At 43.8% G+C, this 23059-nt stretch overlaps 1 protein-coding gene across 2 annotated transcripts in view; it reads left to right on the forward strand.

Annotated features, from left to right (window-relative positions):
• Mettl6 (methyltransferase 6, tRNA N3-cytidine) overlaps window positions 1–22394 on the forward strand; it is a 63433-nt gene extending 41039 nt beyond the window's left edge. The window contains exon 7 of one of the 2 annotated variants that reach the window (XM_059273903.1): window positions 22016–22394. In XM_059273903.1, coding sequence (XP_059129886.1) covers window positions 22016–22104 — 89 coding nt within the window. In that variant the 3' untranslated portion in view covers window positions 22105–22394. The remainder of the gene's footprint in view (window positions 1–22015) is intronic. The other variant, XM_059273905.1, reaches the window with a different exon arrangement.
• Window positions 22395–23059: the final 665 nt, after the last annotated feature.

Consider the following 23059-nt stretch of genomic DNA (forward strand, 5'->3'; position numbering starts at 1 on the left):
CAGCTCTGTGTCGTCAGTCAAATGTTAATCTCTAATAGGTTTCCTGTAAAATCATGCCATCCTCCTGGGATTATTTCCAGAATTCCGTGAATGGAAGAAGCTCTAGCCTACTCCAGCTCCCTGCTTATGGGATAATTAGGGACACAATAACCTCAGGAGAGACTATTTGAGAAGAGAGCAACTTCTTTTGTAACCCTCTCTTGATAGGTTCTATTCCAAAGATACAGACCTGGAAAAAGTATTAATCAAATCCCTTTAAAGTCTATGCTTAGGAACTGGAGGGATGGCTCAGCGGTTAAGAGCAATGGGTGCTCTTGCACAGGACACAGATTCAATTCCCAGCACCCATGTGGTGGCTCACAATCATCTGTAACTCCAGTTTTAGGGGATCCAATGTCCTCTTCTAGCCTCTAATAGCAGCAGGCATACAAGTGGTGCACACAGACATACCGCCCATACACATACAAACTCAATTTAAAAATTAAGAGTATGCTTACCTACGGTTTTGATAGATGTCTTCATCAGGCTCCTCAAAAGTGAACCCTGATACAAAATATTTGGAGTGAATGCTCCATGATTATTCCTTCACTTATATTGTCTCAGCTTAGTGATGACAGGAAAGAAGTGTCCAGATTCACATTCTCAAGGAGTATTGAATGAATTACACAATGTAGTCAATACTTCACTACAAAATAAGCTTCCTGCTGGTGATTTGCCCCATTGCAGGCTGTGTTTTGAGCACATTTAAGGTGGATTAGGCTGAGCGGTGGTATTGACAGGTCAGGGCTACTAAATGCATTGTTCATTTATATCTTTAATTTATGATTTTGCTTCATTAAAGACCGAGTCTTGTGGCGTCCATGCTAGCTGTGAACTCTTGAGCCTCGCCTTCACCTCCCAAGTGCTAGGATCACAGGACTGTACTATCACATGCCCAGCTAGGATGATTTTAACTATGATAAGTCTTTTCTAAACTAGAGTGTCTGCATCCTGGAAATGACCTAAGGAATCAGGAAGTGAGATAAGGATAAGAACCTCCAGGAAGGGCACTTGAGAGCGCAAACCACACACCTGGGCGGGGGTTGCAGTTGGGCTACCATCTTGTAGGGGACTCTGAGAGAGTGTGTAGAACACAGTTCTACTGGAGTGAGGAGACGATGCTGCCTTACCCACCAGCTCATAGTCCTTGGCTGTTGAGAGCGGCCTCCGGAGTATTACATCCCAGCAGCCCTGGCCTCAGAGAGAAAGGCAGTGAGTGGAGAATTGTGTTCCGGTGTCACAGGTGACTCTGAGTGGAGTACTTACAAGCGCCACTTCCCTGGGGAGGGCTGAGTTAATACAGTGTCCTGGCTGAGCATGAAATGATTATAAAATGGATGAAAGAGACATAAATAAGACAGTTTAGCTTTGACTTTGATTTAAAAATGTGACTGACACATGTTTGACCCTAGCCTGGACCTGTCTACGTTTCCTGCGTTCCACCCTCATTTATCAAAGCCTGTGATTTTCCTGGGTGCTTACTTTAGCAGCGTCTGTGTGGTTTCATCTTTAAGGGTATAATCAGAAATTCCGCCCGCCCACTCTTGTAGCCCATGTGTTATTACTGGGAAACTTCAGTGCTTTGAGGGTGAGCAGTGAGAAGATTGTTATTGCTCTGGTACCTGCTCGTTAGTGACAAAAACTGAGTTCCTGGGGTGTTTTTCTTTGGTCAGTGACATCTATTATTCAAGTACATGCCATGTCCTGTAATTCAGAATCTTAGGATTGGAGCTCTTGGGTTCATCTATCGATTTCCCTGTGGGGTAAAGCCATGAGAGCATGCATCTTGTTTAATAAATGAATGCCTGTCGAGGTGTTAAATTCCATAAAAAGCAGTTGCAATCTGTTCAGTTTCCAGGTGACTGAGTGGATGCCAGAGAGGCAACTTATCACCGTTATTTTGAAAATCACTCCATGGCAAAGGAAAGTGAATACAGAATATCAAATTTGATGCACATTGAGAACCACATAGTATAAATTATGGAGCTTTGGAGACATGAACAGAAGGGTCATAACGAGGAAAGGGAGAGTCTTTTTTGCCAGTACAGTCAATTTTCTTTTAAATAGAAGATAGATCACATAGTGTGATCTGGGACTTGATCTTGTGATGAAATATATCTTCCAGAATGCTTTCAGTTAACCTTGGCAACTTCTCTAGGCTCATGGAAATTTACTAAGAAATTACCTAAAATTTCCTCCTAGTACTGGAAGAGAAACATTGTGGAGAAGGATGAGCCTCAAAATTTATATGCTGTGTAAGAGCACAAGGCTGCTTGTGCTATGATGTCGTTGCTATGAAATTTCTAGAAAAGGCAAAACAATGGATACAGAAAGTAGATCAGTGGCTACAGGAGCAGGGATTGAGTGTGGATGACACAATGAAAAAATTGGGTGCTGGGTGTGGTGGTTCACGCCTGCAATCTCAGTACTGAGGAGGCTAAATGGGGAAGATTATGAGTTTAAGGCTAGCCTGGGCTACATAATGAGACCCTGTCTCAAAAGGCCAAGAGTTAAAACAAACAAAAGGCAGAAAAGACAGTTACAGAAAGAATGTTCATTTGTAGAAGAGAATTGAATATCTGCCTCTATTTACTTATGTAATTAGCCCTGAATCCTTTCATGAAAACCACATGGACTACATGAACCACATGGCTTCAAACTCATGGCAACCTTCCTGCCTTAGCCTCCCGAATCTTTGCCTTTTGTTTTTGCTTTATTTTGAGACAATGTCTCACTACTTACCCCTCAGTGACCTGGGATTCCCTATGTAGACCCGGCTGGGATTAAAGGCACAACCCCCCATGTCTGCCCTCCGTCCTTGTTTCACACGGTCCTGTGGAACTGACTCCTTCCTTCTTTCCTTTCTTTCTCTTTTTATTTATTTATTTATTTGGTCCTATGAAAGTGATTTTGCATCTGTGTGTGCACACAGGCTTGTGTTTGTGTGTGTGCTCCTACCTGGAAACCAGAAGTCTGTGTTGGTCCACAGTTGTTCTCTACCTTAGTTTGGAGATAGGGGATCTCATTGAACCTAGAGTGTACCACCAGCTAACCTGGCTGGCCAGCAAGCTCTGAGGATCTCCCTGTACCGCCACCTCCACAGGGTGCAAATTTAGATCCCTGTGCTTGCACAGTTAACACTTTACACAGACCCATGGAATGTTTTAAATGTGTAACACTCAATGAGTTTTCTTTTGAGGTCCTAGCAATTACATCATGGCTGGTCCACTCAGAAAGCAAGTGTTTGAAGTGAACATCGAAAAGGGCCAGGCCATTTGGAGGCTGGGAATAGGAAGTGAGGATTTGAACTAATTTTAAACGTTATGTCTTTTGTGTGGAAACTACATCCCATCTTTGGGAAGAACAGAAGAGATGATCTACTGCTGTAGGTCTATCTGATTATTGTAATTATTGAACCAAAGCTAGTAGCTGGCAGAATGATAGTGTCACAGATCAATAAGAACAGTTTGGGGCCTTGGGATCTTGAGTGGGTTTACTTTTTTTTAGGAGTGGGATCCAAGTGTTTGAGTTTTAGATAATGTAATCATTTGAACTCTGGTCAAGATTCTACAGCTTTCCCAGTGAGTCCCAATCTGCTGTTCACTGCAGGAGAATCTGATTTAGTCCACAAAGTATTCAGCATCTGGTTTTGTCTAGAGTACCTGCTGGTGATTACAGGCTTAGTGGAATCAAAACTGCTCTCAGATTATTATTTACTTATTTATTTTAGGCATGAGGTGTGCTTTATTTTCATTAATCATACAAATAATTTTCTATATGATTCCAGGGCAAATAGGTGAGACTTTGCAGGCTGTATAGGGAAAGGTAGGTCCCTTCAGAGACCAGTAGAACAGTGGGGAGTGCCTGGCTTCACAGATTGTGGTTTTCATCCATCCTGAAGGTGACCTTTCCTCCCCATTATGAAGGGGTCTTGGAGATGATAGAATATGTGTTTGGGGGTGGAGGTGAATCCTCCAATCTAGGTTTTTAGGGAATTTTACTCTGCTTTTCCTGCTCAATGGTCTCTTTGGTTGGCAGGATATTTTCTTGTGTCAGAATTTCCTCTGCTTGGCTTTATTGAAACTGGCCATTTCCCATGTCCAGTTTGTCTAACGTTTTCTTGCAATCACCCAGCAGTATTGTTGGGAATAAGCAAAGGGTGTTTGACCTAACTAAGTACTGCCATCTTGTTTCTAGACTCCATTTTTTTTTTTTTTTTTGGTGACAGGGTTTCTCTGTGTTACAGCTCTGGCTGTCCTGGAACTCACTCTGTAGACCAGGCTGGCCTTGAACTCATAGAGATCTTCCTGCCTCTGCCTCTCAAGTGCTGAGATTAAAGGCATGTGCCACTACCAGCCTGGCTTCTAGACTCCATTTTAAAAGCAGGGTCAAATAAAATTTTAAGTTTCCAAGACCTCCTCAGACCTCCCTGGGTAACTGACATCCTTGTGCCGCCCTGCCACACTTGAGTGAACCATCCAGTAAGAACAAGATAAGTGTACCACAGAACAATGTTCCTAGGAAAGCTCCCTATCTCTGGATCCTGATTGGTGGGAAAGTGTAACTGTAACTTGGCACAGATGTTTGTGTTTTTCTGCTTAAATACTTGCTGAAATGAAGTTGGAGGACAAGGTCAGTTCCTGAGTCTGTACAGTTGTCCCTGAGAGGATGGTTTCTGCCATGCTGTCCAATCCAATAAAATCTTGCTTTGTGTGACCTCTTGTGTCTGCTTGGGTTATTTCAGAGCCTTGGACCCACAACAATATCACCTTTGGCCTGGACTCTTGGTGCTCCCAGAGACTAGATTGTTTTGTTTTGTTTTGAGACGTTTCTTTGTGTAGCCCTGGGTGTCTTAGAACTAGCTCTCCAGGCTCGCCACAAACTCAGAGATCTGCCTGCCTCTGCCTCCCGAGTGCTGGGATTAAAAGGGTGCTCCACAGTGGAGCACACCCCACCCCACCCCAAAAAAACAACAACACACAAACAAACAGCAAGCAAAGAAGACATGTTTGCTGGCATGGCAGTACATGCCTGTGATCTCAGCATAGGAAAGGCTAAGGCAGAAGGATTTGTGGAGCCATCGAGGCTTGTCTGAATTACAGAGTAAATTGAAAGCTAGCCTAGGCTACATATGGAGACCCTGTCTAAATAACAGTAACAAACAAAACCCACCAAGACTGAGTTGAGGTAGAGGGGGCCGTGCGATGGTAGGGACAGGGGAACCCTGTACTCTATTCAGTTTTGCTGTGGACCTAACACTGTCCTCTAAGACGCATGCCATTCCTTTATAAAACTTGTCCAGCTGCTGTGCATGGTGCTCATGCACGGTGTGACACAGTGTGACACAGTGTGACACGGGTGACTCACCCTGCCATCCTAGTACTTGGAAGACCGAGGACAGGGGATTCGCTATGAGTTTGAGGCCAGCCTCAGGTACAATCAGACCTTGCTTCCACCTTAAAGAGGATTTGCGCTGTGGCTACACCACCTGAAAATACTATTTCTTCCCTGGAAACACTGCAGCTACAGCTCTTTCGAATAGCCACGAAGTAAAGTGTGTGTTTTAGGGGGTGTCCTCATTAACTGGGCAGGAAGGAAGGCAGGTGATTGGTTTCTCAGTTACTGTCGATTGTTCTGGGAAATTCCCCTCTGGAAATGGTGATCTTTTGTTTTGGGATCTCTTCCCTTTTCTGGCTTAGTCATGCCTTTGGGGTGCAGGTGTCCTGACTCCAACTGTTCATTTCCTTAGGTGTCTCTTCAAGTCCTGCACAAACATCCTCCTTGTGGGGAGGAGGCCCCTCACTGGAATGCTGAAGAGGAAAGCCCTCACCTCACCCTGGGTGCCTGCCTTTAATCCTGGCTTCCCCCTGCTTCACAAGTGCACCCCACTTTCTTTTTTTTTCTCTAAGTCTCTAGCCTGGCTTCAGGTCTCACTGGTCTCTAGGATCTGCTTTGAATGTCTTTCTCAACCTGGAGCCTTTCCCCATTTACAAGGTCTCCCCTGGTCCCCAAACTAGCGTACTCACACTCTGGGCACAAGCAGATCCTGGCCTGTATGTACTGTCGACTTTAAGCTGTGATGTTTAGAAGGTACTTCAGCCAGGCATGGTGAGACTGCTGTAAACACAACACTCAGGAGGTGGAGAGTTTGAGACCAGCCCCAAACTATGAGTTTTAGAGTTAGACCTTGACCTAAAAAGAAACTCAGGGAAAAAAAGACATATTCTCCCTCATATTCAGAACCTGCCAAAAATATATATGCATATCTGTAAATAAATATACATGTGGATACAGCTTAAGGAAAGAAAAGAAAGGCTTATGGGAGGATAAGGACTGGATGCAGGGGATGAACACGGGTTATGATGGGGGATATAAAGCTAATTGTTTTTCTAATTCTGCCGTTGGAGTTTGCAGTCGTGGTGGTGAATAAATGCATAAAGGTGTATTCAATAGGGAAAGTGTGAAATCCAATGGCATTCTAACTGTGCAGAAGTTTCCCGAGATACATAGACTTCTGGGTAGTTTTAGTGTGTCATGTTTTTTTATATTAAAGTTAAAAAGTTGTTTTAAGTCTAGTGATAGAGTGCCCGCTGAGAATGTGTAAAGGCCCAGGTTTGATACCCAACGTGGAGGAGGATGGGGAAGGGATGGGAGGTTGAGGCAGTAGAGCAGTTCTGGTGATGTCCTCAAAGCCAGAGAGGTCAAGGGTAGAAGTCTTTCCAGAGTGGAGAAACCTTACAGGATTGAGGAAAGCCAGTCTGGGGGAAGCTGAGAATGTCACACTGGACAAAGGCAGGGTATCCTCATGGTGCCACTTACAGGAGACAATTGATGAGCAGGTTTTATAAAGGAATGGCATGCATCTTAGAGGACAGTGTTAGGTCCACAGCAAAACTGAGTACAGAGTTCCCCTGTCCCTACCATAGCATGGCCCCTCTACCTCAACTCAGTCTTGGTGGGTTTTGTTTGTTTGTTACTGTTATTTAGACAGGATCTCCATATGTAGCCTAGGCTAGCTTTCAACTTACTCTGTAATTCAGACAATTGATGGCCTGTCACCTAAGAGTACCTGCTCAAAATTCTGCTGTCACTGTCGCTGGCTATGATGACACAAATCATTAATCCCAGAACTCAGGAGGCATGTTCTAAGACAGCCTGGTCTACACAGAAAGTTTCAGGGCACCAGGGCTACATAGTGAGAAGCTGTCTCAAGAAACAAAACAATAAAAAAAAGTCTGATGTCATCTATAGGAACCCCAAAGCAATGAGAAAAAATTTTAGTGGTGATTGTTTGTTTTTGAGAGGGTCTATGTAGCCCTGGCTGTCCTTTTTTTTTTTTTTTTTTTTTTTTTTTTTTTTTTTTTTTTTTTTGAGACAGGGTCTTTCTACATAGCCCTGACTGTCCTGGGAACCCACTATATAGACCAGGCTGTCCCTAAACTCAAAGAGATTTCTGTCTGCCTCTATGTCCTCAGTGCTAGAATTAAAGGCATTCACAACTACTCCTGGCTCAAGATCATTGTTTAAATATTTCTTCTTTTAAAAAGGAACTTTTTATTTCTAAAGATTTAATTTTAATTTTATTAATGTATATGTGTGTAGCTGAAGTTTTCCTGATCCTGCCTGGCCCATGGTCAGGACAAATCTCTCCCACTAGCGTCCCCCAAGCAAACACACAGATTTATATTACTTATAAACTGTATGGCTGTGGTAGGCTTCTTGCTATCTGTTCTTATATCTTAAATTAACCCATTTCTATTAATCTATAAGCCACGTGGCTTGTGGCTTACTGGTATCTTACATCATGCTTCTCCTTGTGGCAGCTGGCAGCATCTCCTCGACTCTGCCTTCCTGTTCCCCCAATTCTCCTCTCTGCTAGTCCTGCCTATACTTCCTGCCTGGCTACTGGCCAATCAATGTTTTATTTATCAATAAATCATAGCAATACATTCACAGCATAGAGAATATCCCACAGCATATGCGTGTGCCACATGTGTGCAGGTGCTTGTGGAGGCCAGAAAACAGTGTTGGATCCCCTGGAGCTGAAGTTATAGGAGGTTATAAGCCATGTGAAGTGTATGCTGGAAACCTGTAATTGGTTTTCTGACTCTTTGGGGGCCTGCCACACAGCTCCCAAATAAATACACGGAGACTTATTTTTATTTATGAATGCCTGGCCTTAGCTTGGCTTGTTTCTAGACAGCTTTTCTACCTTAAATTATCCTGTTTCTCCTTAACTACATTTTGCATCTGGGCTTTTTACTTTCTTTATTCTATGTATGTTTCTTTCCTTCTTTCTCTGTGGCTGACTGGATGGCTGGGTGGCTGGCCCCTGTTGCCCCTCTCTCCTTTTCCTCTTCTTGCTCCTCCCTCTCATCCCTAGATTTCTCCTTCTATTTATCCTCTCTGCCCACCAGCCCCAACTATGCTTTCTCCTGACTAGTTATTGGCTATTCAGCTCTTTATTAAACCAATCAGGTGTTTTAGGCAGGCAAAGTAATACAGCTTCACAGAGTTAAACAAATGCAACATAAAAGAATACAACACATCTTTACATCATTAAACAAATATTCCACAGAGTAAACAAATGTAACACATCTTAAACTAATATTCCACAACAGAAACCAAAGTTGGATCTTCTGGAAGAATATTGCTTTTAACCTCTGAGCACTCCCCCTCTTCTTTTCTAAATTAACATTACACAGATGGTTTTATTGTGACTTTTTCATATATGCATAGAACATACCTTGAAATTAGATTTTGTTTTTGAGACAAGATTTTTCTGTGGCTGGCCTTGAATTCACCTCACTGTACAGCCCAGATTGGCCTTAAACTCACAGAAGTTCTCTGGCCTTAGCCTCCCAAATTCTGGGATTATAGGCATGTGTCAATACGTCTGGCCCCCATAGATACTATACTTCATCAAAGTATATCTCTTTCTCTCTCTCCCCCCCTCCTGGCATCCTCCCTCCTTTCTTTCTTTTTTTATTATGAGACCAGAGTCTTATGTACCCCAGGTTAGCCTCACGTGTACAATATAGCTGAGGCTGGCCTTGAATTCCTGCTCTTCCTGATTCTACCTCCTTCATGTTGGGATTACAGGATTACCATGTCCAGCTCAAACTGCCATTTATCATACTCAGAGCACACACACACCTTTGCATCTACTAGATAATTCCTAATACACAATTGCAAAGTGATTCTATTATTTCCAGTTTCCAGACAAGGCAACTATGGCTCACGGAGTAAAGTTTAGTGAGTAACTCGGGGTTGTACATCTTTGCAAAGCTGCAGAACTAGGATTCTAAACTACTTCACAGGCAAAGACAGAAATACGACTCTTGTTTCAAGGACATATGTGTTTTTTACCAGACACAGGAAGACAGGAAACCTAATGAGTCAGTCTGCAACTGAAAAGTAGTGTAGCCAATGCTTCAGGGCTCAGATCTGGGGGCCAGCTGACACCCTGGAAAAAACCCCAAAGAAGAGAGTCTGTGCTTAATATTCTCTCTCTCTCTCTCTCTCTCTCTCTCTCTCTCTCTCTCTCTCTCTCTCTCTGTGTGTGTGGGGGGGGTTGTTAAGAATTGAACTTCATGGTACACTCCTTGCCTTGTGCATGCTAGGCAAGTTCTCTACCACTGAGCTATGTCCCCAGCTCATAACCATTATTAATATTTTAATGTTTGTAGTACAGGTCTTACTATATAACCCAGGCTGATCTGGAACCCTCCATCCTCCTACCTAAGCTCCCCAACCTCTGAGATTACAATTGTGTGCCACCATGCCTGGCTCAACCTTTCATTGATTTTTATATTTATAGACAGGGTTTTACTTTGTAGCCCAGGCTGGCCTGGAACTCAGATATTCACCTGCCTCTGCATGCTCCCAAGTGCTGGGATTAAAGATGTTCACCACCACACTCAGCCAGGATTTTTTGAACCGGTTTCCCTTGGTAGGCTTTAATGTTCTCAAGTTCTAGGTAGGCCTCTGGCCTAAAGTAATACTTACTATGATTTGGACATTTTTTTCCTCATGGTCATGTGTGAAAAGCTTGGACCCCATTTTAAAAAGTTATAGGTGCTTTAAGAAGCAGGGCTAGGGCTGGAGAGATGGCTCAGAGGTTAAGAGCACTGTTTGTTCTTCCAAAGGTCCTGAGTTCAATTCCCAGCAACCACATGGTGGCTCACAACCATCTGTAATGAGATCTGGCACCCTCTTCTGGCCTGCAGGGATATGTGCAGACAGAACACTGTATACATAATAAATAAATAAATCTTTAAAAAAAAAAAAAAAAGAAGCAGGGCTAGCTGGGCTTTGGTGGTACGTGCCTTTAATCTCTGTACTCAGGAGGCAGAGGCAGGTGGATATCTAAGTTCTACAGAGTTCCAGGCCAGCCAAGACGACACAGAAGAACCATCTTAGGAAAAACAACAAGAAGAGAGACGGGGCTAGCAGAAGGCCATGGGTGCTTCCTAAGGAAGGATTTAAAGTAGTTCTGTGAGACACAGGTTAGGTCTTTGAAGAGGCTGTTATTGGGGACCAGCCTCTCTGGCTTCCTGTCTCACCATGTAATCTCTTGCTGTCGGCACATGCTGTTACCTTGATGCCATTTGCAGTGATATGATATGCCATGGGATTTTCTGTCACCAGTGTTAGCAATGTCCTATTTAGACTTGCAGCCTCCAAATCTGAGCTGAAAACCTCTTTTCTTAAAAAAAAAAAAAAAAACCACAAATCAAACAAACAAAAAATCCTCAAACCTTTTTCAGTATATGTTTATGTGTTTTTGCCTGTATGCATGTCTGTGCACCATGTGTGTGCCCAGTGCCTGTGGAGGTTGGAAGAAGGTGTCAGGCCCACTGGAACTGGAGTCATAGATGGCTGTGAGCTACCATGTGGGTGCTAGGAATCGAACCCAGGTCCTTTGGAAGAGCAACAAGGAATTTTGTTGTTGTTGTTTTCCAAGACAGGGTTTCTTTGTGTAGCCCTGGCTGTCCTGGAACTCACTCTGTAGACCAGGCTAGCCTTGAACTCACAGAGATCCACCTGCCTCTGCTTCCCGAGTGCTGGGATTAAAGGTGTGGGCCACCATCTCCCAGCTGCAAACAGTACTCGTAATCATGTGCCATCTTTCCAGCCCGACCCTTCTTTTCTTTACCAGTGTCCAGCCTCAGATGTTTTATTGCAGCAACAGAAGACTGGCCAATACACCATGTCCTTACCAGTGACTCAGATTCGGACGTGTGCTCCAGACTCAAGTATCCAGCTTCTTCCTTGACTGTCTATTACAACTGACAAATACCTTAACGTTAAGCAAAACTCTTGGCCCTTTTCCTTCCTCCAAGATCTTTCTGTTCTCGGTTAATGAAACTGCCCTTCACATAGGTGCTCAAGCCCAAAGCTTAGACAGCATCCTTGAGTCCTCTTTTGTCTACCTCATATCCAGTGACTCAGCAAGTCTTCAGGGTATCTCCTCTTCCATATGTAGACCAATTTCAACTACTTCCTTGTTTTCCACTCTTCCAAGTCTCACCAGGATTATGACTGTACCCCACTGACTGGCTTCCCTGTTACACTTAGCATTCATATGATGCACAGACATATATGCAGGCAACCCACCCAAACACATACAAGTAAGTAAAATAAAATAAGATAAAGAGAATGTAGATCAGATGATATGGATCACTGCTATAAAACTCGCCAGTGGCTTCTTCAGAAAGAAAACAATTCAGGTCCCTCGATAAGAATTACGTAGCATGCCATTATTTAGGCAAAAATTAGCAAGGTCAGATATATTATAGGCTTTGTGAGCCATATGGCCTTTGTCATTGGTACTTAACTCTGGAAACGGGGTAGCCATAGCTGACCTGGAACTTGATTTGTAGACTATGCTGGCCTCAAACAGAGATCCATCTACGTCTGAGTGCTGGCATTAAACATGTCTAGGCTGGAGATGCGGCTCAGTGGTTCAGAGCACCGGCTGCTCTGCTCTCCAGAGGACCGAGGTTTGATTCCCAGCATCTGCATGGTGGCTCCAACCATCTGTAACTCCACTCCCAGGAGATCTGATGCTTCCTTCTGGCCTCTGGTACACAGACAGACATACAAACACCTATATGTGTTAAAAAAAAAAAATATGTACCACCATAGCAGGTTTTCTTTGGACTTTTCAGTTATAAGAGCCAATGCACCCAAATCCACTGTCTCTTCTTCTTCCTATAGATATACCAACTTGACTTGTAATCTCTGTACTTTTGTTTACTAACTTATGTGTTTTCCTTCCTGTTCCCACTCCCCCTCTTTTTTCTCATATATCCCTGCCTAGCCTCGAACTATGTAGCCGAGGATGACCTTGAACTTCGGATCTTCCTACCTCCATCCAGTTGCTAAGATCGAGTGTATGCCACCTTGCCTAGCTTTATGTGGTGTTAGGGACTGGACTTAGGGCTTTAGGCAGGCTAAGCAAGTACTGTACCAACTGAGCTACATCTCCAGCCTCTGGGTTTCCTTAGTCTCACACTGTAGCTCCATCACTCTCCAGGGCTTTGTTACCATCTGCATACAGTCACAAAGAAGAAAATGGAGAAGGATCATATATGTAAATTGGGTGGGGGGGTGTGGATAGGAAGCCATGTCATTGCTGTCCACCAAGTTACAGGGCCCCAGCACATCAAATAGTAGATAAATGTCGTCTTGTTTATTGCTTCAAGAAGTAAGAATGGCCAAGCATGGTGGTACATGTCTATAATCCCAGCACTCAGGAGACTAAGTTAGGCAGTGAGTTCAAGTCCAACCTGGACTGCATAGTTAGACCTTGAAAAAAAAAGGGGGGGCCTCCTGGTGCATGAGCCGGCTTTCTGGATCCCGTTACTTATGGTGGGACAACTTGCTCACCCTTGATGCATGGTCCTGCCTCAACGGAATGTACCAGGCTTTACTCTCCCACCATGGGAGGACTTACCCTTTTGGAGGAGGGGATGAGGGTTGGGTTGGGGAGGTTAGACAGGAGTGGGGGGAGCGGGAGGAGGGATGAGAGGGGGAATCTGTGGTTGGTATGTAAAATGAATCTTTTTTTAATTAAAAAAAAGAAAAGAAAAATACATTTAATGTATACTTTTTAAGTTAAAAAGAAAAAAGAAGGAAGAATGGATGTGGTGGACAGCTAATGGTCTCCATGATCCACAGCTAAAGTCATGGTGAGGTAGATTTAATCGCTGATAAACTGACCACACATTCCTTCCTTTTAGAGCTAACCCTGTACCCCTGCCCACTGGGTCAAGTCTCGGTCCATTGCTCACTCTGTCATTGTCAAGCTATAACAGCATAATGCAGTACAAATAACATAAAACTCGATGGCAAAGTGAAGTTGTCAGTGTTCAAAGCAAGCAGGCTTCAGAAGGATGAGGAAAGCGGTTCTGTCTGCAGACTCATCCACATGGAGAGATGGCAGCTTGAGATGAGAGGAAGGTCCACAAGATAAAGACCAAAGGCCAAAGCATACTGCCAAGGAGAATGAGACAGTAATTTGAAGAGCTAGAGGAAGAGAGACACCTGGGAGATTTACATAGGACTCAAATACATTCCACAAATTTTATTGCTTATGATTATGCTTTGAAAATGGAACCTGAACTGACAGCTTCCATGTATGCTCATATGATGTATCAGAAAAAATATGTAAACAAATTGTTCAACAATTGATTTATTTTTCTGGCTACTGTTGCTGGTTTTAAAGATGGCTGCTTGCAGTTTTATTTTATTTATATTTTTGAGAAAGAGCCTCATGTGACCCAGGTTGGCCTTAACATTGCTGTGAATCTGAGGCTAGTATTATACTCAGAATCTCATGTCTCCACCTTCCAAGTGCTAGGATTACAGGTTTTAAGTCAATTTAAAAAAATCAAAACAAGAACAACAAAATCAAACAAACAAAAAACTGACTGACTGCTCTATAGCCCAGGCTGACCTGGAACTTATCATCCTCCTGCCTCAGCCTCTCAGTGCTGGGATTATGGGTATGCAACACCATACCTGTTGGTTTCCTGTCGTGTGTGTGTGTGTGTGTGTGTGTGTGTGTGTGTGTGTGTGTGTGAGAGAGAGAGAGAGAGAGAGAGAGAGACAGACAGACAGACAGACAGACAGAGAGACAGAGACAGAGAGAGACAGAGAGAGACAGAGAGAGACAGAGAGAGAGACAGAGAGACAGAGAGAGTTAGAGTTTCATTTGGCTGAGGCTGGGCTTGAACTCCTGATCCTCCTGCCTCTACTCCCTAAGGACAGGGATTACAGGTGATGGCCACCACGCCCAGCTAGTTGCAGTCCTCTTGCTTGGCTTCTCTTTCCAGGCTGTTCTGTAGTTGTGATGCTCCACAGCATTTAGATGCTTTGCCCCAAGCCTCTTCCTTCTCCATCCCCCATCTCCTAAGTGATCTCATCCAGTCTCTTGGCTTTAAGTATTGTCTGTATGTGGTGAACATGTATAATCCTGTAATCACAGCTACCCTGGAGACTGAAGCAGGAGGATTCAAAGTTCAAAGCCAACCTGGTCTACAGAGTGAGTTTGAGACTAGCATGAGTAACTTGGACTTGAGTAATTGAGTATAGTGGTGGCAGGGAATATAACTCTGTGGTAGAGCACCTTCCCAGCAGGTGCACGCCCTCGATTCAATCCCCAGTGGGTGCCAAGGAAATATAATAAAAATAAATTATAACAAAAATAAATAGCAACAATTTCTATTGACTCCTAAATTTAAAAACCGCTACCTGTGCTGGGTGATGGTATCGCACACCTTTAATCTCAGCACTTGGGAGGCAGAGGCAGGCAGATCTCTGTGAGTTTGAGGCCAGCCTGGTCTACAGAATGAGTTCCAGGACAGCCAGGGCTACACAGAGAAACCTTTTCTCAGAAAAAAAGAAGACCCAAACTGTCACCTCTGCCACCTGAACCTGTCCTTTGCTGTATACTTGACATCCTGATTATTTAATAGCCTGTCCAGCTTGGGTGACTAAAGCAGAACTCTTGATTTCAAAAGATTTGGTTCTAACTTTTCCCATCTTACTCTGGCAGCATCAGTCAGTCATGTGCTCAGGCCACAATCTCAAGAGTCTAAGGATCATGCCACTGTACCTGACCAAGAGTCCTTTTTTAAATTTTAATCATTTATTTAACTTTATTCTATGTTCATTGGTGAGAAGGAATCAGATCCCCTGGAACTGGAGTCACAGACAGTTGTAAGATGCCATGTGGGTGCTATAAATTGAACCTGGGTCCCCCAGAAGAACAGCCAGTGTGCTCTTAACCACTGAGCCATCTCTTCAGCCCCCCCTCAAGAGTTCTTGATACCTCTGCCTACCTCCACATCTGCTGAACCAGCAGTGATTTCCTTGTGGCTATCTTCAAATCTAACTCATGCTAATGCTGCACCCCCTCCAGCACCACATAATATGACCCAGGCTACCACATCTATTGCTGGTGCCTGTGGTTCTGATTCCACTCTTGCCTTCCCGCTGTATGGGAATGAGCTGGTAATTACCATTCCCACACAGTGACCGCAGTGATCATTTAAACATATAAGTCAGATTGTATAATCCCTCGAAGTACATCCCTCCGATGGCTTCCATCACACCTGTAACGAAATCCATCCCGCGTTCTCCCGGGATACCTGCCTGCACCTACCTTTCCCACGTTGCCTCGCCACCATCCTTCCTCTCCCACTCTCCAGTCACAGCAGGGGCTGAGTCTCCAGACCTTGGCTGTCCTGAGCTCTCATTGCTGCCTGACTCATCGCCAAAACCTCTCCTCAAGATCTCCATGAGTAAACTGGGGTGAAGGGGGGGTCAATGGAGGGGGGTGGGGGATGAGAACATGAGGGAATGGGATGGTCAAGCTGGAGCAGGGACAGAGTGGGGGAGCAGTGAGGGAGATACCATGATGGAGGGAGACATCATGGGGATAGGGAGAAACCCGGTGCTAGGGAAGTTCCTGGGAATCCACAAGGATGACCCCAGCTTAGACTACTAGCAATAGTGGAGAGGGTGCCTGAACTGGCTTACTCAGTAATCAGATCAGTGAACACCCTAACTGTCATCATAGAGCCTTCATCCAGTAACTGATGGAAGCAGATACAGAGATCCATAGCCAAGCACCAGGCCGAGCTCCAGGAGTCCAGTCGAAGAGAGAGAAGAGGGATTCTATGAGCAAGGGGCATCAAGATCATGATAGGGAAGTCTACAGAGACAACCAAACCAAACTAGTGGGAACTCATGAACTTTAGACCAACAGCTGTGGAGCCTCCATGGAACTGGACTAGGCCCTCTGCATAAGTGAGGCAGTTGTGTAGCTTGATCTGCTTAAGGGGTCCCCTGGAAGTAGGATCAGGATCCATCCCTGGTGCACGAGCCCACTACCTATGGTGGGACACCTTGCATAGCCTTGATGGGAGGGGCTTGGACCTGCCTCTACTGAATGGACCAGGCTCTGCAGACTCCCCATTGGAGACCTTGCCTTGTTGAAGAAGGGAATGGGGGGTGGGTTAGGAGGAAGACGAGAGGAGGGAGGAGAGGGGGGATTTGTGGTTGGTATATAAAATGAATTTTAAAATTCCTTAATGAAAAAACAACGTCTCCTCAAAGGTCACAGAGCAGTCTTCTCCAGCTCCATCTAGAGCAGCTCTCCCTATTCATGTCTGCATATTCTCTATAGAGCGTTTCTCACATTCGCACTAGATGAATGACTTGGTTAATGTGTTGTGTCAGGTTTTTGTGACTGACAAATACCTGAGCAAAACAACTGTAATTACTCTATTTTTGTTTTATGTGTATGAATGTTTCTGTACATATATGTATAGGCACCATGTTCATGCAGAGGCCAGACCAGGGTATTCAGTCCCCTGGAACTGAAGTTACATACAGTTGTGAGCCACCATGTGAGTGCTGGGAATTGAACCCGGGTCCTCTGGAAGAGCAGTCAGTGCTCTTAACTGCTGAACTATCTCTCCAGCCCTTACAAAATATTGTATTGTATTTGTGTGTGCACACCTGTGTTGTGGAATATTATTTTAAGTAGGCAAAGATGTGTTGCATTTGTTTATGCTGCATTTGTTCAATGATGTAAAGATGTGTTACATTTATTTATGCTGCATTTAAGGATGTAAAGATGTGTTGCGTTGCCTGCTTAAGGCACCCAACTGGTCTAATAAAAAAAAAACTGAATGGCCAATAGCTAGGCAGGAGAGGGATAGGCGGGACTGGCAATCAGAGAGAATAAATAGGAGGAGAAGAGAATGAGGGAGAAAAAGAGGGAGACGCTGGGGCCAGCCAGCCAGGCAACCACCAGACAGACAGACATGGAGGGAGCAGTGAAAGTAGGACATACAGAAGGAAAGAAAGTTAAAAAGCCCCAAGGCAAAATGTAGATGAAGAGAAACAGATTAAATTAAGTTGTAAGAGCTAGCAAGAAACAAGCCTAAGCTAAGGCCAGGCATTCATAACTAATACTAAGTCTCCGTGTCATGATTCAGGAGCTGGTTGGTGGCCCAAGAGAAAGCCTGTTACACACATATATGGAGGTCAGAGGACAGCTTGAAGGAGTCAGTTCTCTCCTTTCACAGTGTGGGTCCTGGGGATTGAATTTAGGTCATCAAGCTTGGCAGCAGCCATCTTTACCTGCCAAGTAATCCTGCCGGATCTAAGTGAAACTATTTAAAAGAACAAAAGAGTTTTGTTTTAGTCATCTGGTTCCGTTATCTCTGGGATAGTAACACTAACCTCATGGTAGAAGGGCATGGTGGAACAGAACTGCTCGCCTATTGGCAGCTAGGAAGGGAAAGGAAAGGAAAGGTCAAAGGCAAGCTGCATCTTCCCAGGGCACATGCCCAGTGACCTCCTCCTGCATCTAGCTCCCATGGCCTTCCTATCACCTCCCAATAATGCCATCATCTTTTGAATCCACCAGTGAAGCAATCCATTAGTTAGGTCAGAGCCCTTATAACCTGATCATATATCAATGAATTCACTAATTGGGGACCAAACTTTCCAGTCAAAAGCCATATGGGGTGGGGGTGGGAATCATCATATCCAAACCATAACAATATTTAAATATTTTTAGTCTTAACTGTGCCCACTAGAGCAGACTTAACTTTGTTCCCAGCATATTTTCACCTGCCAAAGGCTATTCAATAATGGATAATTGATACATGTTTGTCAAGTAGCTTTTAAGACAGATGAAAAATATTTTCAAATTTCCTTCCGCAAATTGAAATCCCAATTTAAAACTTTTTTCGCCATGTAATAGGAAATTTATTTCCTTTAGAAGCTGACTTGATCCAGTGAACAGTGGTGGTTTCCCAACTGTGTCTTTTCTTCTTAGAGCCTCTATTAACACACTTTGGAACAAGGAAGCACTATCCATGCTGACATGTGAACTGAAGGTGCATGCTATCAGTCACTGTCTGCCAGGGGCAAGGATGCTTTCTTCCCCTCAGCACCCATTCTAGGATAGTGTCTGCAGTATGCTGGACTCACTGGTTTGCAGGGAAAGGAACGTCCTTTCTTTCCATGGAACACTTTTCCTATCTCCAGGATTCCAGCACTGTTCTAAATATCTTCATGTCTCCTTAGGACATGGAAAGATCTGCAAGGCTCTGTTTATTTGGTTGGTTTTGAGACAGGTATCCCATTGTAGCCAAGGCTGCCCGGGAACTCTGTGTAGCCCAGATTGGCCTTGCACTTGAGGCAATCCTCCTGCCTTAGTCTCCCAAGTGCTGGGATTGCAGGCATGAACAAGCAACCTGGCTTCAAAGTCTTTTTCTGCACCCATGAAGGATGTAGGTAGTGGTGCGACTAGGGAGATATGCTTAATTTCAAATTCCCTCCGAGTTCAAGCAGTCTCAGCTCTTGGGCTCCTGGAAGAAAAGAATTCACATCATGGCACAGGTAAAGTGAACATATATTGAAGTTTTATTTCAGCAGCAAGAATACCATCCAGAGTGGAGGGCAGTCAGGTTGTCTCTAGTGTAGGCACTTACAAGTCTTGGTCTTGGATTTTCAGATCAGCTGGTACCCAGATTAGCAATCAGTGAAGTTCGTATTTAGGGAGAGACCCTGCCTCAAAAAATAAAAGGTGGAGATCAGTTGACGAAACAGACTTGACTTCAGACTTAGGCTTCTACACACGTGCACACATGTGCATGTATACCCACACAGACACATGTACCTGGGTTTGGGGGTCCCTGCAGGTGTCATACAGCAAAGTGAACCACATGAAGAGATAAGAATGAAAACTTGGTGCAGATTGACTTCATCAACCTGGATCAGACTTTGGGAGTCTAATGCCAGGCATTGTCAGTGTATTTAAAACACAGTACAAATTGGAAAAATGTTCCCAGGCAACAACCAGTCCAATTCCAGGTGCACAATAAAGCTTAAGGTGTGACTACATAGAAACTATTTTACAAAGTACATGTGACCATGAGGGTGGGTTCTATAGCTAAAGGACCTAGACTCTAGTGTGGTCTCCGACCAGTAACAGAGGTCAGCAGGCCATAAAGTATTTGTGATATCTACCCTAAAGATGAGTAATGGTTTAGGGAGGGAAGAGTGTGGGATAATTATTCTGGGTAATTAGGGTGAGGCCTGTCCCTTCAGATAGCAAAAAGGTCACCAGGTCATTAAGAACCTCCACTCTCAGCTTTCTAGATGGAATGCGGGTGTTTGATTTTATCTTCTTCATTGAGGAGACACCTCTGCGTGATTAACATTCCTGGTTCTCTTAGTGCTTCTCTGTGAGTACAAGGACTTCTGTGCCCCTGACATCTCCTTCCTTCTAATTTTTTTAAAAAAAAAAAATGAGGCCAAGGCTGAATGCATTGCCTTTATAGCTAGTCTAATTAGCACAGGCAAGCATGAGAAAATTATAAGAACAGCTAATAGCAGATTGAGGAAAGGCAAACACCATCCTCAATTCATCCATGTCTTAATTTCTGTTAATATTTTTGCTGTGAGCAAAGTGAACCTATTCCACATAAACCTTTATAAACCTTAGAATGGCAAAACAATATCATATGACACCTATCACAGGTGTGCCTTATCCCCCCTGATGAAAGGCATTTGGATTCTTCATTGACAAGAATTAACATATAATACAGTCATTAAACATAACAGCATCATTTTGGGGTTAGTCCTTGTTGTTTGCCCAAAGTCTCAGCTTGAGGAGTTAAAGTCCTACTGTCTGCCCAACTTACCAGCTTACTCTCCCTCTTGAGACATCTACTCTTGATGGATTTGTCATCCACCTTCAGAAATTTATTTGTCTGGTGGTTTCTGGATGTCCTAGTTGGATGTTTTCATTTGTCTTGTGGTCTCTGAATGTCCTGGTTGGATGCTTCATTCATCTGGTGTAGCTAGAGTTTTCCTGCTTGGCCCACAGTCAGGACAAATCTCTGTCACCCGCCAGTCCCACAGCCTCTCAGACCCAACCAAGTAAACACAGAGACTTATATTGCTTGCAAACTGTATGGCCGTGCCAGGCTTCTTGCTAACTGTTCTTATATCTTAAATTAGTCCATTTCTATAAATCTATACCTTGCCACATGGTTCGTGGCTTACCAGCATCTTCACATGCTGCTTGTCATGGTGGCGGCTGGCAGTGTCTCCCTCTGCCTTCCTGTTCTCTCCTTTCTCCTCTCTGTTAGTCATGCCTATACTTCCTGCCTGGCTATTGGCCAATCAGTGTTTTATTTATTGACCAATAAGAGCAATTTGACATACAGACCATCCTACAGCAATCTGGTGGTCTCTGGATGTCCTGGTTGGATGTTTCATTTGTCTGGTGGTCTCTGGATGTCCTGGTTGGATGTTTCATTCATCTGGTGGTCTCTGGATGTCCAGGTTGGATGTACCAGATCAAGAGCCATCTGGGACTTGTTCATTTTCTGAAAAGACCCAAGCATAACCTCACCTCAATGATAGAACATCAGGCTCTTTCTTTTTAGTTAGCATTTACTGTAGGTTGAGTCTTCTTTAGGGCAAATGCTTTTGGGCAGCAGAAAAACCATTATCCCTTAAAATGAAAAAAAAATTAAAGTTAAAGTTAGCATAGCTAAATAGTACAATAGTATGTGATGATTTAGGTGGGTGTAAATTCCACTTTTATTTATTTTTTAATTTACCAATTAGGTATCTGATGGTATCATTCCATAATAGTTTGGCCCTGTGTATAGAATGGTATTTCAGTAACATGATTAATATTAAAATATCTCAAATCATTTGCTAGCACAAGCAGGAACATTATCATTTTTTAGTTGTAATGGGTCCTAGAAAGGAAATGTATAAGGAGCTATTATTTTGCTGGAGTTTCCAGAACCCCTCGCCATGCCGGGGGTTGTGCTCTGTAGCTGACTAGTTAGGGAGAGGCATTGTGCTTGCCTATATAGTATTTTGAGCACAGATCTTTACATACCTGACAGCAGAGACTGTCTAAGACATAGACAGCCATATTTTCAGACTCAAACTGATGCCCATTCACTATTAATTATGCATTAGAAGCTTAGAATATTGTAAAAAATTCTTGGTTCTCTTAGTGCTTCTCTGTGAGTACAAGGACCTCTGTGCCCCCCAATACCTGGGTGCTTGCACACACCCCTCTAACAAGTACACACACCCTCCACACATACCTCTTTCTGAGTTCTCCGGCCGGTCCTTCATTTGAATTAAGAGATTCGAGTCTAATTCAATTTCTAACACAAATAAAGGTTCTCATTAGAGGGCAGTGGCCACAGTGCAGGATAGTTTGGCAACACATCAATGTTACAAAATCACAGAAATAAACAGATGTCTTTGAGTATAGAGCACCAACCCTTTTCAAACAAGTGTGTGTGTGTGTGTGTGTGTGTGTGTGTGTGTGTGTGTGTGTTTGATGTGTGTGTATATCGTTGAGTTTAAGGTATGTGTTAAACTCGTAACTTTTCTTCCACTTTGTCAGGTTCTGTAAAGGTGGAAAGGAAGAGGAGGGAGACCAGGAGCTGGCAACAGGAAGGAGCCAGCTTCTCACATGGCTGCAGTAGTCTGTAGGGCTGAAGGGTGTTACTTGGGTGTGGTCGTGCCTCCTCTGCCTGACTCGGCAATATCCCCCACCCCAGAGAATTTCATACATACAGTTAGAGGTGTTGTCTGATCATTCATTTAGAATAAAGTATAGGGCCTATTGAGATGGCTCAGCAGGCGGAGGTATTGGTTGCCAAGCCAGAAAACCTGTGTTTATGCTACTCACATTGTAGTAGTAGGAAAGAACTGACTCCTGCAAGGTGTTCTCTGACCTCTGTGTGTACTGTGGCATGTGCACATACACATGAATAAATTAACAAATGTAGTTTATTATTAAATTAATAATAAATTTAATTTAAATTAATAAATAAATTAATAAACGGGCAGTGGTGGCACACGCCTTTAATCCCAGCACTCGGGAGGTAGAGGCAGGTGGATCTCTGTGAGTTTGAGGCCAGCCTGGTCTCCAAAGCGAGTTACAGGAAAGGCGCAAAGCCACACAGAGAAACCTTGTCTCAAAAAACAAGCAAACAAAAAAATTAATAAGTGTATATAAAGTAATAAATACGCTGAAATCTGAAACCCTTACCATGGCAGACAGGCATTGCATAGTCTACTCACTGGCAGGTCTTGGATCTCATCTGCCTTGCTCTCTGTCCCACACACTCTTTCTTGCTCTACCCACTCCATCCTCCCCCAGCACATTGCCATCCCGGGACTTTCACACATGTCACTAAAGTATTCTTCCCTGAAGGGCGGCACAGGTGCTTTGTCTTTTAATATCATTCAGGCCTTGGCATGTTAAGTGCATATGTTCTAACCACAATAGCACCTCCTTTTCTTGGCACTGATCACACCTGCTGTGTGTGTGTGTGTGTGTGTGTGTGTGTGTGTGTGTGTGTGTGTGTGTTTTGTCTGACTCTGTAATAGAATGTAAGCTCTCTATCTGTGATGAGTTCATGTCTTTGGATCTCAGTAGTCA

Source organism: Peromyscus eremicus, chromosome 9 (assembly GCF_949786415.1).
Source record: "Peromyscus eremicus chromosome 9, PerEre_H2_v1, whole genome shotgun sequence".
Classification (NCBI taxonomy): domain Eukaryota; kingdom Metazoa; phylum Chordata; class Mammalia; order Rodentia; family Cricetidae; genus Peromyscus; species Peromyscus eremicus.